Below are 16,977 nucleotides of genomic sequence, written 5' to 3'. Positions count from 1 at the left end.
AGTACTCCATTTCATAGATGGAGAAACTGAGTCACAGAGAGCTCAAGGTCACAAAACTGATCTGGTGGCACCAGAATCTGAACCCTTGATCATAGAAATGGTTGCAATATTCACATTCCAACCTCATTCTCTTATACCACATAAGATAAAATATTCACCATTATTCAAAGTTCCTCAACTAGAAAAATAGTGACAAAATTTTATGATCTTACAGGAAACACAAATATAGAATGTATCTCTGGCCAATCAGTTCAAGAACCAAATTCCACTGAGGTTACTTGGTCCAACTTCTAATTACTGGGCATCAGACTCTTACTTTGATTTGTCATATTTACCTATACGCACAACAATTCTTACAGGTATCACAGACATGCTGCACGTCCCTACTACTGTCTTTAAAGCTCTTCATTTTCCATCTTTTAATTCTGCACTTGGCATGTGAAACTGTTAAAAGAATTTAAGGCAATTATAGGGATGTCAAAAGCAAGGGAGAAAGAAACTGGATAAATATTAAAACTGTGCAAAGGTCCTTCTCCTCATCCTTCACCCGCCCTCCTCCAAACACAGCGTCAGTGCTGATTTTACCTTAGTCATTATGTTTGTGCTGGTAACCTAGGAGAAGCGCCACAAAAATAAACCAGGGAAAAAGTGAGGGCTGTCAATCATTGTCATGGATCCTCAAGGAGCCACGCAGAACACTCAACTGTTCAGGGTCATGGCGGGAGGACAGAGACTGGACAAGACGAAACTCTTGCAAATTCATTTAAACCAACGGTTTCAACACCTTTTCCCACCAAACCTCCTAACAGAATAGCCATCAAGAGGCCAAACTGTTCAGAATTAGGTCTTCTCTTTCTCTTCTCCTATTTATTCTCAAAGCATATAATGGACAAAAATGGGAGAAGAAAAACAGGATCTGGGCAATCCACAAACTGGATAATGGCCCCTAAAACAACAACAAAAATCAAGAGTTGACTATATCCTCAACAGGAAAATGGTATTTTATAGAAAAGCATCGTCATTGTTTTTGAAATATCAAAACCACTTTAATGGTTAAGTGAGAAAGCAATTTTGAAATTTACTTTTCTATCACTGAATTTTGGGACCCTCAGTCTCTGTATAGGGATTTTTGTTCATTTAAATAATGATTATTCCTATCAGTTCTCAATCTGATAGCTGAGAGGATCTCTGATCTTAAAAAACCCCCAACTATCTTTCCCCCCAATGAATGCTGTTATTTTCCCTTCCAGCTCTTTCAGAATTTATGGTGCTCGTGAATGAAGCACTAATGATGCAGGCTGTCCTTGGTGAAAGGAACACAGACCTCCAGACCAGCAAGACCCAAAGGGATAGTGGTGGGCCTGAAGTAACTGCACATAAAATGGGTCTTTCTAAACACAGCTCTAGAAACGCCTGGCTTTAGATGAAGAATCAGGAGAAAATTATGAAAGCACTAAGACCTCAAAAGAACCAAAATGAAAGCTTAGAGTGCGACTGTCTTTCAAAAGTTATATCCTATGTGTTGATCCAAAAATGAAAAGGATATGGGAGAAGATGAACTTTGAGTAAAAGCAAGTTGATGGTGAATAAGGCTTGGTGGGCATACCTGATACCTGGCGGTCTGATTTTCAGAACTGGGATGTCAATACTGATGTAATAATCTAAATAAGAGAAACAGGAAGTAGAGGTAGAGGGATGGCACCACACTCTAGTAAAAGTATTTACAACACCCCTGAGCACAGTCTGCTGATGAAGATGCTGGTGATGGCACCACACGCTAGGACACAGGGAGGGAGAGCCTGCACTTAGTACCAGCCTCTTGGGGGGACACCCGGCCAAATATTCTAGAATGAAAACTTAAATTCAAAACCATTTAAAAAAATAATTTCTGCCTAACAAACAGAAAAGCTTAAACTACAAAGAATACAATTTGAGGTAGATTCTCCTAAGTTTGGTTGTCTTTAGTTTAGCTTGTTTCAAAGTCATCAGAAGCCTAAGGCGACCACAAATGACATGGGCTCCACACAGTTCAGGGTCAACACTGGATTACTGAATTTAACTCAGTAATTTAGGGGAAACCAGAGATTTATTGAGCCCCAACAATAGAATACTGAAAACCCATCAAATGAGCCTAAAACTCTTCTGCAGGGAAAGAACGCCTTCATAAAGAATGGCAAAAAGATCTAAAAGTGAAGGCGATTTTGTCAAAAGAGATTACTTGACTACAAATCAAATTTTGTAAAAAAAACAAACAAAAAACACAAACAACAACAAAAAAAAACCCAAACCAATGGCAAAGAAAAAAAAACAAAACCCTGTACATTAAAAAGAAAAGGCAGATCCACTAATTTAGCTAACTCTGAAAAGTCTTGAATTTTCTAAAATTTAGTGTAGAAATTAGAAAGCGAGTACAGCCATGTGGACACAGTGACTAATAAAAGTGCACTGAAAAGATAAGCACACCAAAAAATCAGGTGACAACATGGAGAAAATTAATACTGTCAAAACAATTAAAGAAAAAAAGGAATACTAGAAGGGAAAATTAAAAGGAATACGATGTTAAATGCTGACTAAAAGGGCACAGGGATGATGATATAACATTGTTCTTCAAGTGGTTTTTTTAAAAGGGATTTACAATACTAGGAGGGCAAAGACTATTTTTTAGAGAAAACGAATGTTGTATTTAGGAACAACAGAACGAAACAAGAAAAAGAATCCTGGCCAGATGTTAGTAAATTCTTAGGACCAAGCCCTCCCAGGGTTTGGGATCCCCACCTGAAATAAAAGGCAAGTTTATTTCCTGATGTGGAAAACAAGAATAAACACCCATTGGTAAACAAGGGAAAATCTTTATCGAACAAAAGTAGACTTGACTGTTTCCATAACCGGGAAGGAAATTCCTTTTGCCCTGAAGGCTCTAAGTTCACGTCATTTTTATTACTAGTTTAGTGCACTGAGTGACTCCTCGGTGAGGTTAGCTGTGTCTCACAGAACTCCAAAACAAGACTTCCCAAAACAAGGAATGAGGCTTGTCAATTACCTTGAGCTCCTGCAGCTGATCAGGCTCATAGAGTTTGGGGGACAACGCCTGTGCCAGGAAGGCATCCAGCTCCTGGCGACGCAGTATCCGTGCTCCAGGCCATTGCACCATATACCTACAGCGGGTAGACAGAGAAGGCCTGGTGTCAGGATGGAGCAGTCACCAGTCACATGCATAACCTGGTGTTCAGGTTCTAAGGAGACTCAGGATGACACAAGCAAGCTAAGGAGGCCTATATGGATTTCTTACCCAGCTTTTCTATTTTCACTGGATGATGCCAATTACAAGTGAAAACCTAATCCATCATCTGGGCCGATCAGAATGTTCAGAGTAATTAAAAATAACACTAAATTTAAACACACTGCAAACCAGCTGGTAAGTGATTTTTTGATACAACTTTACTTTTGTGAGGTAAAAGTTAAGCACAAGTTTTACCCTGAAACCCTGAAAATAAATATATGTTAAGCGCAAATTTGTATGATTTATCTATTTTAATTCAAGACAGGATACCTGGGAGGCAGGCCCTAGGTCCAAATAAGCAAGATTTATCTCCTGATGAAGAGTAAGTGTTGTGCGAACCGTCTGCACAGAAGGGGCTCTGGCAGTGGCAGGTGAATGCTCTGCAGTGGAATAGGAAGGGACAGCAGGGACAAGAACTAAAGCTTCAGCCTTCAGAACTGGTACCTGCAATCCCTGGGGACACACAGACTTACTGGGGCCACCCTGGTGTGAGCAGCTAAAGGGAAATCAATTTCTACAACTTCAACTTCCATTTGTACTATCTGCCTGAGAACTGCCAGGTGTCCACAGTCCCTTTTCTCTGCCAATCATTTTCCCTTTACTCACCTTGCCGCACGGCACTGCCCCAGTGACAACCTCCAGGACATTAAGCAAAGGCACAATCCCAAATAGTATTTGGGTGTGAGAGAGTAAAGGGCTAACCACTAAGAACTTCGTCGTAAGTCTCATTGCATGTCCAGTGGTTCCTAAGTCTCTGCATTCAGCAAACTTGAAGGATGACCTAGCCAAGTTGCCAGATGATCACCAAAAATAACTTCTGGAGATACACAGATCCCTATGTGATCTCTGACAAATAGCTTAAAAGGAGTCTGGAGAACTGTGACATGCCTAACAAAGCTCTTTCCAGTACTGTCTGCTGAGAAAGTTTTCTCAGTGCTTAAAATTTAAGTCAACAAAAATCAGCATCAGAGTTGATACAGAGCCCGCTCTCATTTCTGTAATAATTAACATCCATCCACAGGAACATAAACTTAAAAGGTGAAGAAGGAAGTTTCATCCAGTTGATTAAGAGAAGTATTTTCAATAAAAATCCCAATAGAAAAATGAAAGTGCTTGCTGGTGCCAGGCACTAGTCTGAGCATTTACACACACTGATTCCTCAAATGGTCACAGCAACTCTGAGGCAGGAACCATTACTATCCCATTGTAGAGATGGGGAAGTGGAGGCACAGAGCTTATATACCTCATGGTAAAATTATGTACTAGAAGCAGGAAGGGCATGCAGTTTCAAGGTAAACAAACAGTGGATGTATGGTATTTAGATTCGAGTGATATAAAAGTTTTACTTCATTAAACTGTCAACATTTACAATGACAAAAATAACACCCTTTGCAATTGTTTGAGTGCCAAAAATCTTAAATAAAAGTCTTACTGAGTTTTTACCAGGGCTTGATGCAAGAAACAGCAAATCTGAAGAAAGTCTCCCTACTTTTCTCTGAAAAAAATTACTGTGGAAAGATTTTGCTCAATATACAATGTTCTTTGCCTAAGTATCCATGTTATACAACCCTTTTATTTCTTATTTTTAAAAAATTGTGGTAAAATACACATAACATAAAATTTACCACTTTAACCATTTTTAAGTGGATAGTGCAAGGGCATGAGGTACATTCATGGTGTTGCACAGATATCCTCCCATCATCCATCATTACAACTCTTTTCATCCTGCAGATCTATGAAACACTAACTCCCCTCCTCATCCCCTAGCCCTAGGCTAGATGTTTCTTTAAAAATTATGAATCAGAAAAAGATTGTTTCGGGGACAGGCTGGTTTTCTTAAGATCTTTCCTGGTTTTTCTGGCAGCAAAGACTCTCAGCAGTCAGTTCAGCTGCAACAATGAAAAGTCTTTTGGGTTAGAATACCTACCATTTCCTCCATTTGGCTTTCTATTTACATTTTAACAAAGTCACCCTTTATCTCTTTTTCAATGTAAGTCCTCAGAAAGACTTTCTGGATGTAGAAAGAGTATGAAGTGTGTTCATAAAGATATGCATGTACATAGATAGACAGCTTAAATACCATAGAACATGGATGGCACCGATGGCACTGCAGTCAGGGGCAAAGGTGAGAGCAGCAAAAACTGACCCTTGGTTATCTCACGTGTTCACGCTCTTCCTATCTGTGCACTGACAGTGTTTTCAATCACTTTGTGTTTCTCAGTTTTCTCTAGACATTCTTTTCCATGTCTTCTTCCTGGGTCGGGCCTTAAGTTTCCTACCCTGGAAGTCTGAGGGTATCTGCAGTTCCCCCTTAGTCACCTCTCCTCTCACTACCCTTTAGAAGCATGGAAGCTGGAACAGAAGCAGGTCTCCACGTCACTTGGGGGACCAACGTGGTCTGCCTCCTATTGGCACAGATGGGCAGCTCGACCCTGGTATGCTACTTGGGGTGTTGGAAAAGCCTGCACTTGTTTGGGGGCTCAAGCCCTCTATCTCCCTTATTTTATTTATTAAGTTCCTCCAGAACGTAACTCAGTCTGTCTTCTCAGAAGCTCTCTTGGATAAGGACCTCGTCTGTCTGGTCTCAGCTGTACCCTAGGAAAGGCTGCTTTCTGTTCTGTTCTGGACACTTGCTTCACCCTCACACTGAACCTCTGCTCAGATGCTGGCCCCTCCTCATCTTCACTACAAGGATTTCTAGAGATGTGACTGCCATTTCTTCCCCCATTCTCCTGATTGCTGTTGTATGGGTGCTGATATCATTAGTGAAAGCATAGAGAAAACCACCACCTCCCGGCTGGGGTATGCCTGCCCCAAAGGCAGAAGCGGAATCTCATTGCGAAGGAACACAGGCAAATCTAGACGGAGAAATAGTCTACCCAGAGGTTGACAAACTGCACCCAGGGGCTGGCTGCCTGTTTTTAAACACAGTTTCCTGGAGCAGCCACACGCATCAGTTCACATGCTGTCTAAAAGACGTATGATCTGCAGATCCCTGGTCTGCAAACAAACCAGTGTTTATTCTTCAGAAACATCTCTGCATCAACCCAAAGAAACACGAGAAGCTTCCTGAGATTGGAGGAGACAAGGCACCTGAGCACAAGCACAAGGCAAGATTTCGTTGCTAACAAAGGATGTTATTCGGATAACAGGAGAAATCTGAGTAAGATCTGTAGATCAGATGTATTAGTATTATTTTTCTGATTTTGATAATGTCCTTGTTTTTTTAGGAAACATAAAGAGTTTAGGGGTAAAGGGGTATCATACTCACAACTTCCATTCAAGGGATTAAGGACAAACACACAGACACATGGAGAGAAGAGGAGAAAGCCACTGCAGTAAAAGGTGGGGAATCTGGGTGAAGAATAGCCACCAACTTTTTGTACTAATCTTATAATTTCTTCAAGTTTGAAATTATGTTAAAAAAAAAAAAAAAAGGATTAAAGGAAGGGGAGAGCCTTTGGGATGACAGCCCAACCTTGTGACTGCTGACATTTGCCCCGCCCCAGCCATCAAGGCCAAGGGTCATGCTGTGTGGCCTCCACAGGGCCTTACCATATCTGGAACACAGGCTCTGCCCTTTGTTGCCCCCTCCCCCATCCTCAGCAGACCTTTGTCACACAGCTGCAATTTCGCCAGAGAAAGACCACTGGGCCACTGGCCCCAGGCCACAGCCTGTCCTTGGCAGGCCCTTGGAGACATACACCAACCCTCTTACTCATTTGCACCGCCCCCCGCAACCCCCTGCTCCATGCCCTTCCCACTCTTCACCCCACGTTCTCAGCAGGTCATACCCATCAATCAAACAGAAGCCATGCAGGGAATCCTTCTTTACCTGCTTGTCCCTGTGGCCCAAAACACTCATGAAAGTAGAACAAATTCTCTTAGCAGAAGTGGACCAACCCATTTACTGGTGTCCTGGCCCCAAATCCCCGAGACTGGTCCCATAAGCCATTCCCTCTCATCTCTCCCCAACCACCTCGCCTCAGTAAGCCCCTCCTCCTCAGGATCTGAAACTGTGAGTCCTTCCCAGTGGGAAACTCCATGGCTCCAAGCCCACAATGCACACAACAGTCTGCACAACCAAGCATGTCTTCTGGCTTCCACCAGAGTAGCAAGTACGAGGGAACCTGCGCTGCACTCACTGTAGCTTCTCGACACCACAGAGATAAGCACAGGAGGAGGTTTGGTGAAATGAGAGATTACTAGTTGCATTTATTAACCTTTTCAAGTTCTAAAATGAGTACGTTTTTTATAAACAACACAAAAAAATAAAAACAGGGACCAGGACAATCCTGAAACCTGGAAAGACTTTCCAAAGGCCATCTGAACAGTGCCTAAAAGAAGCAGAGCTGTTTCTGGGGTAATGACCAAGGAAGGGCCACAAGGACAAAGACAAAGAGTGGGGCCCAGTAATATATCTGGAGAAAAACATGGTCCGAAAGGATACATGCACCCCAATGTTCATTGCAGCACTGTTTACAGTAACCAAGACATGGAAGCAACCTAAATGTCCATCAACAGAGGAATGGATAAAGAAGATATATACAGTGGAATATTACTCAGCCATAAAAAAGAATGAAATAATGCCATTTGCAGCAACATGGATGGACCAAGAGACTGTCATGTGGACTGAAGTAAGTCAGACAGAGAAAGGGAAATATCGTATGATATTGCTTATATGAGGAATCTAAAAAGAAATTACACAAATGAATGTATTTACAATACAGAAGTGGACTCACAGACTTAGAGAATGAACTTATGGTTACCAGTGGGGGAAGGGTGGAGGGAAGGGATTGTTAGGGAGTTTGCGATTGACATGTACACACTGCTACATTTAAAAAGGATAACCAACAAGGACCTACTGTATAGCACAGGGAACTCTGCTCAATGTTGTGGCAGCCTGGATGGGAGGGGCGTATGGGGGAGAATGGACACATGTATGTGTATGGTTGAGTTGCTTTGCTGTGCACCTGAAACTATCACAACACTGTTAACTGGCTATACTCCAATATAAAATAAAAAGACCACCAGGCAACCCAGTGTCCCAAGAGGCCCAGTGCATGGAGAAACAAGACGTGAAGGCACCGCCATCCCAAGGAGCATGAAATGATGTGAGCACTGTGCTCACATCAACACAGCAGTGGCTTGTCCTGCACTAATGTACAGCTGCTTCTGGCCAAGAGGCAGCCAAACAAGCCTTAGGCACAGCACACATCGTCCTCACTCAGTGCCCAGTGGGACCTTCAGGTCAGGTACATGGTAGACAGTTAGCTGTCCACCCACTAGATTAAAGGCCACACATCATTTTAAACTTGGAAGACACACAAACAAAGTAACCAAAATCATTACTGCTAATTTGATCTTAGAGCACCCAAAGTCTTAATCTTAACGTTTTGGCTAATATAAAATGAACTCTCCATCAGAGGAAACGAGAAGAGGATTCTAAAACCAAAACAAAAAAACTAGTCTTTCCCACTAGCTAATCCTCAATGGAGATAAAGATAAGAAACGGATACAGTATGCTAATTTTAGTCAACCTCAATTTAATTAAGGAAAGGCTTCTAAATAAGTTATTGGCCTTAAAGTCGGTTATGAATGTTAAGAAACTTCAGGAAATAAACACCTGACTAAAGCTCTGCCCCCGTCCTCAGGAAGCAGGTGAGACCCAGTGGGGGTCAGGGGACCATGGAGAAGGGGCCAGCCCAGGGGGATGGGACACACAGGGCTGGGGCAGGTGACGACCTGTATGGCAGCTGGGCCCCAGGCTCTCACTGTCTGTCAGGGCCAGAGACCATACACATGGGAAGGGAGAGCTAGGATGGGCAGGTTGAAGATATCAAAAAGCGGAAGTCTACAAACATGCAGTTGTTTGTGTGCCTGTATGCACACTGGGGAAGGTCTGGGAGCAGCAAAGTTGCTGTCAAGAGCCTGGTGTCCAATACTGACCCCATCACTAGAAACCAGGGCTGCTGGGAAAAGGGGGCATCCACAGTAAGGTCAGAATCTCTGCACAGAAGTGCTCACATAGAGGCCAGACTGACAAGGCCCACAACTGGCCCAACAGGTGACAGTGGAGCACCAAATTACATGACGGCAGTAGTGGACCACAAGTCATTGATGAAGCCAGGAGCCCATGTTGATATAAATACACTGAAGTCTGAGGAGGAATGGCATGTTTACACAAAGTGCCTCCCATGAAATCGTATTAGTTACAAGGGGGACAGAATGGCCTTGCTGGAGAGGCCAGGCAGACACCCCCTTTGCCAAGCGGTCAGAGCACAGATGCACAGCATGGATGAGACAGGAGGAGCAGAGGAACAGCTCTGCCCTCTACCAGCATCTGCTGAAGACCAATGGGACTTCACCTCCAACTACAAAGGGAGGCGCTGAAACAAACCCTGAAGTTAAGATAGAAATAAAGTATTAAGGTTGATTGATCCTGATGGTTGTATTGTGGTTACATAGGACAGTGTCCTTGTTTGTTATAAAATCACAAGTATTTTTTTTTTAAATCAAGTATTTTAAAAAAAAAGCTCTTTGTATTATACTTGCAACTTTTTCCTAAGTTTGAAATTGGTTCCAAAAAAAAACGCTCAAAAAACTAATTCACTTGATTCAAGTACGCATGCCAATTCAAATTAACTCCAAAACGCCAACAGTGTCCACATAGGCGTTTGTGGCCCATTGGCTGAGAGGGTCTGGAAGCACAGAGTGCCCACATCTAGGTTTTTAAACCCCTCTCTCCAAGGCAGGAGCCAGCCCCTTAGAGATGGCAGGTTCCAGGGCAGGGCAGATACAGGACAGCCTGGGCATCTTGTGGTGCCAGAAAGCAAGGACATCCTGGGGGGACAAGGGACATAGGAGCCACTGAACGAACTCCCAAGGTCTGAGCTGGAACAAACTGAACAACCAAATAACAAGGTTATATCAGGTTATAACCCTAGAAAGAGAGATAACCACGAGTCCATACTGATCTACATATGGTTAAATAAATGAAGGAGGAAGAAGACACACATTTTCCCTAAAGAATAATTACAAATAATACATAATATAGTTCCCCAATAGCCTTCAAAAGCTTTAACATTTAAAGGATAAACTATGTTTAAAATCATTATGATATTTGCATAAAATACAGGTTCATCAAATATACCTATTTTATAAACATACTATATAGCATCAATTCAAATCCACATTGCATTTACATGGCCTATATTTCTATAATATATGAAAATATGAGATGAGGACAAACTTCAACCGACAACATGAGTTATCTGGAATAACCCCCACCTACTTCATACAGAAAGCGTCTTTGAGAGGCATTTGTACAAGCACCTGCTAGAGAACACACAGCGGCTGAGGCAGCGGCCAGCAGCACCTACCGTAGGACGCAGCACAGCACCGTGAGATGAGTGGGCACGCTGGCTGGGTTGAGCATGGCTGGTGTGTCTGACCTCATGCAGGCCAGGAAGGCCCTCATTCTGCGGTTCTTGTCCTCCACTGCCTTCCCCAGCCAGAGTCTCTTCAGATTGGGGCAGGTCCACTCCCTGAAGGCAAGAGCTTCCACCAATTCTGGGGTTTGCGGAGATTTCCCTTTGTAAGCTGCCCACTCTTTAATGATCACTGGTGAAACTACAGGAAGGAAAATCAGAGAACCATTTATGCCCTATCTCAGCTACTTTAAGCCTAACAAAAACAAACAGCTCTAATAATTACAGTATGAAGATATCATTCTGGTATAACAGTGGATTCTCTCATTAGTAAGCCATCGGTCATCAATCCTCACCTCTAATCCTCATTTTGTTCTTTACTCTATGAACTTCGGTGACTCATTCAGATTTTCAGTCAGGCAATTTTCAGTCAATTTTAGTGGTGACTAAATTTCTTCTCAATCAAATCAAGCTAGATTTCCCCATATAACTAATATGTATAAATCAAGGATGTTAGATAAAATTTGTTTTAATATTATAAATCCATTAATAGTTTTAGTAATAACAATGGGTACAACTTACAGAAAGTATGTGATTATCAAAGAAATCCATGGAAAATCCAATTTAGATAGCTAAATTGAACTACTGAACCTAATTGAACCTTTTTCTACATGTCACACTAATTAGATCTGAGAAATCATTTGCATTTGGTAGCCACTTTACTTAAGGACCTCCTACTTTAACAAATATAACTGTTAAAGTCTATTTTAAAGATTGGCAGGGACAAACTACCATGTAGTGAGATCCCCAAGGCCCAGTGAGGTGGCAAGCGGAAGCGACAGCCCCTGTTTTGAAATCCCAAGTGAAGTCGTTACACAGTATTTCTCTTCAGCAAGACTGAAGACAAACTGTAAAATTCCCCATTTCACTTCAAAAAAAAAATCAAGAAGTACTAAGTTGATTTCATACAAAAAATGACCTTTTATCCACCGTAGTTTTACCACTATTAACATCAATTAATTCTTAAAACACACAAACATGCACATTTTCCCACATAATTTCCAGATAACTTAAGGGAGAAACTGTGACGGGGGAAGGAAAACAATGGAGATAAAGCATACTGCAGAGAAATATGTTAAAATTTCTCACCGAAGTGCATTGATGTAAACAATTTCATCAGATTTGGGTGTGAATTTTGTAACAAACAGCTCACTTTGGTCAATAAACATCAGAACTGAAGCAGGGCCCCACGGAGCCCCTGGCCCAGAGAGCTGCTAGCATACCCCACCCTCCCCTCACATGGCTGACAGCTGATACAGAAACCAGGATGGTGCTATGATTCTAATGTGATCTTGGATACATCAATTATATCCAAATAACCATACCCCCTTCCTGGGCTCATTTTCCCTAAAGTAACACCTGAGGCAAACCGAGACTGTGAAGAACCCAAATCCTGACAAAATTAAATGATTAACTGGCTCATCTCTAGCTCCACCCCAAGTCTGAACAGAATCAGGCAAGACCATCATCTCTTCCAATGTCATGAAGAACTTCAGGAGTCAGATACCTGGATATACACAGCTATTAGCAACAGGAAAAGCAAGCTTTTGCACAATCAACCCCAGTCAAGTCAGGTGACAGTGTGCCGCAGAGGAGTGCCACGCGGCCATTCTGCATGGACCCCAACTCCCAGGAGCAGGCTGCTTGAGCAGGGGTGCAAGTCAGGACAGTTTCTGAAAATTTTCTTACAAAAAAGTAACTGTTTTGTCATTGGGAAATCCCTTTAATTTACATTTGGATATCTTAGTGTTTAAATGTTAAAAAAAAAGTTTAAACTTAAAATGTTTGTTTTAAAATCCATCAAGTCAAAACAGAGATATACATGTATATATAAATACATGTGTCTTTGAATTTATCTATATTTTAGGTGCCAGACACAAACTCATAAGGTCCCCAGCGTCCAGCAGACCCTGTCCTCGGACTCACAATCTAGCACTCACCCCCATTCCTGCCGACCTCCGGCGCGCACAGCTCCACACGTCGCCCACCCGTACGCAGAGGGTGGCCGTCACCACCGCAGGGCCCTCCTAGGTGCAGTACACCCCACCCACCTTTGTCCCAACTACAGTCTGAGAGGCTGGCACATTGTCAGCCCCAAGAAAACAGGTGGAAGGAGGTTACAAGACAACTAGTAATGTTATGTTTCTATTAGGTCAGTTCACAAAGTTCATTTTCACGCCCCCCAAGCAAAAATGCATAAATCTATTTTTTCTATGTAACATCTTCATTTTGATGGCAAAGATTTATTTAATGGAACTAATTAGATTTTTATCTTTGGTTGTTAATCTGGGTTAATAACCTAGTTAATCTAAGGTCTCTCACTTTCTTCCCCCAAAATACAAACACACAGACACCCACCACACACGCATGCACACAGAGCATAAGTTTACTGCATCTTAAAAAACTCAGATTATAGTGCCAGGAGTCTCCCTTGAATCTTCTCAAGACAGGCATTCTTATTAAAGCTGTCTTCATCTTCATCCATTTATTTCTTTCCCCTTTGTCAGCTTTGCTCTTGTCTCTCTTTAATAATTTTTAGCAATCATTTTATTACATTGTTTTCATTCTAGAAATAAATTTTTGGTGGAGGATTTTCATTCTCAAGTTCAGAATGCTTAGACCTACACATACTTTATGTTCCATGTCCTACATCGAAGATAAGTGGAGGTCAGAGGTACCAGCGGTCCCTTCACAAGTGGGTCTGTTCACTTGAGTGTGCCCTGAAGCTGCCCTAGACAGCTGTCCACACTAGTTGGGGCTCTGAGGGACCTAAGTATGCCTGAATTTTCCTGGCATGATGCTGTGTGCTCAGATCCTGTTCAGCCTGTAGAGGCTACAGATGAGAGCACACTCATGCCTGAGGACCACCAGCTGATGCTCATGAACTCCCGTGTCCTAGAGAAAGGACTGCCCCAATACTAGCAGGGACATGCAGTCCATACCCACCAGGAGCACAGGACAGGGCAGGGGAGGCTGCAGCTGTAAAGGAGGTATCAGATATAGTAGCTTCCTTATCTGCACTATTCATGACAAGAATTGCTCATATCTAATTTAGGAAATACATGTCTTTATCAGAGAAAATAAATGTGCAGTAACAAAAAGCTTTGTTCCAAAAGCAAAGATGCTTCCAATTTGCTTTATTTTTTTTTTAACATTTATCTGTTTTTAAACTGAAAACTTGGAGATCTTTTGCGTATACCACCACTTAATAGCTGTGGAACCTTTGGCCAATCACCTAACAGATATTTATTGAGCACCTACTATGCACTGGGTGAGGCAGGAAAGGCACCCAGGGCTCAGGTGCCAACTCCCACGTGCCAGTGTGAGAACAAGGGTCTCCTTAAATTCTGAGGCCTGGGTCCCTCACTTGCCTCACCCTGGCCCAGCCCTGGAACTAGGCACTAAAAAAACAGGCCAACAACTCACTCTGTAGCACAATCCAGATGAGGAAACACAAAGGCATCTTGCACCTGTTATGTGCTTTCAACTGTGTGAGATCAACTTATGTTGTATAGGCTCATCACATTAGATTAAATAAAGGTTAGTGTTTTATAGATTAATGAATTCCAAGGGACATCCCATTTTCCAGTTGACACATGGCAGCCTCTGTGTTACAAGCTTGCTCGTTGGGGTGGCTGGTACACACACGGTACCTTCTCTCCCTCTGGCTCCAGGCTTCTCCCCAAGTCGCTGCTGCCCAGGAGGGAAGGCTCGGTCTCTGATTCAGCTCACAGGAATAAGCAGATGCAAAGTAGCCAGCTAACAGCAAGTAATCTGGGCTCTTATCATTTTTGCAAAACCCACTGGTTATACAGGGATTATCCAGATGGTACGGGGCGGCTGGATTATGAGAACACTCCAAGTGCATGCAGACAAGAGCACTGGGGTATAAAACCCTCTCTGTGAAGGCACCATTTTGGAAAGACATGTTCATGCTGCCTTGTTAAAACAAGAATAAGAGAATCCTAGAGGTTAGCTAATCCAGCTACTGTCCATGAATAAATTTTCTGTGTGTCACCATCAATAAATATTTATCTCGTCTTTTCTACTGACAGGAAAACTCATGATTTCAAGTGGACAACTTCAAAAAAACTGAATATTAGATTGTCTTCCTTACCTGAAACTAAACTGAATTTTTACACTGGCAAAAACAACTCCAGAGCACAAGTTTTCTGTATTACTGGAAGCTAAATTTATAATGCAGCTTCTTTACTAGAAGTACCTCTTCAAATACAATTTCCAGACATAAAACACTATTAAAACTTAAGCTGTCAGTAAAAACCCAATGTTTTCCATCAGACGTTAATCATCTACTATTTTCACATTTACACATACAACAACCAGCTACCTTAGAAATCTGTTACAATGCTGAATTTGGGATCCATCCCAGACCAGGAATAATGAACGTTTCATTTTGTAAGCCTGTTCCAACTGACTGGTGGTGGCTGCCTATAGTGCCATATGATGAAGTATGTCTCTAAGCTCAGTGCCAGAGCACCATGAGCAACTAGCAGTGCCTGCTATAAGGGCTTAGGAGTGAGAGTTGCAGCACACACACAATATGGTTACAGGTAAGGAAAAAGATGGAGACAACTTCCAATACTATGGCTAACTGGACCCTTTGGTCTGTGTCTGTGCAAGTGTGTGTATCTGGCGGAGGAGCCATTGTTTTATACCCTGAGCTCTCCTCTGGAGTTATAGAAAAAAAAAAACCCACACAAATAAATAAAAACAAAACTCTAGTTCCTTCGTATCACGGCAGAAACAGAAAAATGGATGCAATGACAGCTGGTCAATCCTTCCAATGGGAAAACTGCTGGTTAACTACCAAGCAACACTGTGTACAGGCTGTGGGGTTCCAACTAGCTAGTCCCCCATTTCCTCATGCTGACGCACCTGTGAGCACCCTCCACGACTCTCAAAAGTAAAAGACTATGAATTTTTTCCTTAAACCTTTCATATCTGAGGCTGGGGGTATCCTACTGTCCACAGACATATACATGCTCAGTAGGCCACAGGGCACATAGAACATGGTGTTACGTGGTGTTATAGACATGTGGTAAACACTATTCTTAGTCTTCATTCTTCCCATTTATGTCATTCCTACTATATTAGAAACTCCGAAGCTCAAGGAACTATGACATAAACATTAATCCAAAAGAGTACCATCAAACACTGCCTGTCACACAACAGTGCCTTCCCCAACAGCTGTCTCTCGAGCTCAGCTGCTCAAAGTTCTGTGAGGAAAAGGCAGTTTGCTAATGCTACTTCTGGAAAGCTTTGAAGAATAAAGAAATTCAGATTAATATATAAACAGCCTTCATAAAATCATAAGAAAAAAATGATAATGGTAACCAATTTTCACACATATTGAAACAGCATGCTAATTAATATTGGTCATGTTATAGTATTCTGCTTTATAATGTAATTCACAATGAACAAATTTAACTTATTTATTTTCAATTAGCAGTCCCAATTATTTGGCACTAACAAAATTTCTAAAGCAAAGTGGACCAGGAAAAAGAAATCAATGTTCCTTTTGGCTTTTCTTGATAGTTTAAAAAGTAGAGAATAAATATGGGGAAATACAAATATAGCATAAGTATAGTAAATATAAACATAGTATAATATAAACTTGCTTTCTATTTCCATAACTACATCTCACGTGTCTATAATTTATGTCCATCTATTTTCTACAAGCCTGCTTTTTTTTTTTTTTGGCTGCACTGCATGGCTTGCGGGGTCTTAGTTCCCTGACTAGGGACTGAACCCGTGCCCCCTGCAGTGGAATCCTAACCACTGGACCGCCAGGGAATTCCCAAGCCTGCTTTTTTTTTACTTAATTTTGAGGAACTGAAGAGACTTGCAGAAAACAGAAGCCAGTTTTATTAAGTGGATAATAATTTTTAAATTCACAAATCACTTCCTGGAATTTTAGCAGTTCAGCTATAGATGAGGCGACTCCTTATCCTATAGTCTTTCTAGAACCTGATCCCTTTCTTCTGGCCCCTTCACCATTGGGGAGTACCTGGGGGAACCCCAGTGCCCAGGTGGCTGAGGAGCACCCCCAGGGAGAAGAGTCAATAGGGCACTCAAGGCCAGAGCTGACTCCAGGGCGGAAGTGCATCTGAGAAGCAGCCACGCCATCTGGATTTCACACACAAAGGCCTCGAGGCCAGGGCTGGCTCAGACCCAGGCGCCTGTCTC

General features: G+C 42.2%; 1 protein-coding gene across 1 annotated transcript in view; it reads right to left on the bottom strand.

The window, feature by feature from the left end:
• FAM120A (family with sequence similarity 120 member A) overlaps positions 1–16,977 on the bottom strand; it is a 103,197-nt gene that overhangs the window by 16,253 nt on the left and 69,967 nt on the right. Inside the window, exons 11-12 of the mRNA XM_068551832.1 lie at positions 10,663–10,912; positions 3,041–3,155 (exon numbers count right to left, since the gene is read on the bottom strand). Of these exons, the coding sequence (XP_068407933.1) occupies positions 3,041–3,155; positions 10,663–10,912 (365 nt within the window). The remainder of the gene's footprint in view (positions 1–3,040; positions 3,156–10,662; positions 10,913–16,977) is intronic.

The sequence above is a fragment of the Eschrichtius robustus genome, chromosome 10 (genome assembly GCF_028021215.1).
Source record: "Eschrichtius robustus isolate mEscRob2 chromosome 10, mEscRob2.pri, whole genome shotgun sequence".
Taxonomy (NCBI): domain Eukaryota; kingdom Metazoa; phylum Chordata; class Mammalia; order Artiodactyla; family Eschrichtiidae; genus Eschrichtius; species Eschrichtius robustus.
This window is presented reverse-complemented; position numbering and strand designations above follow the sequence as displayed.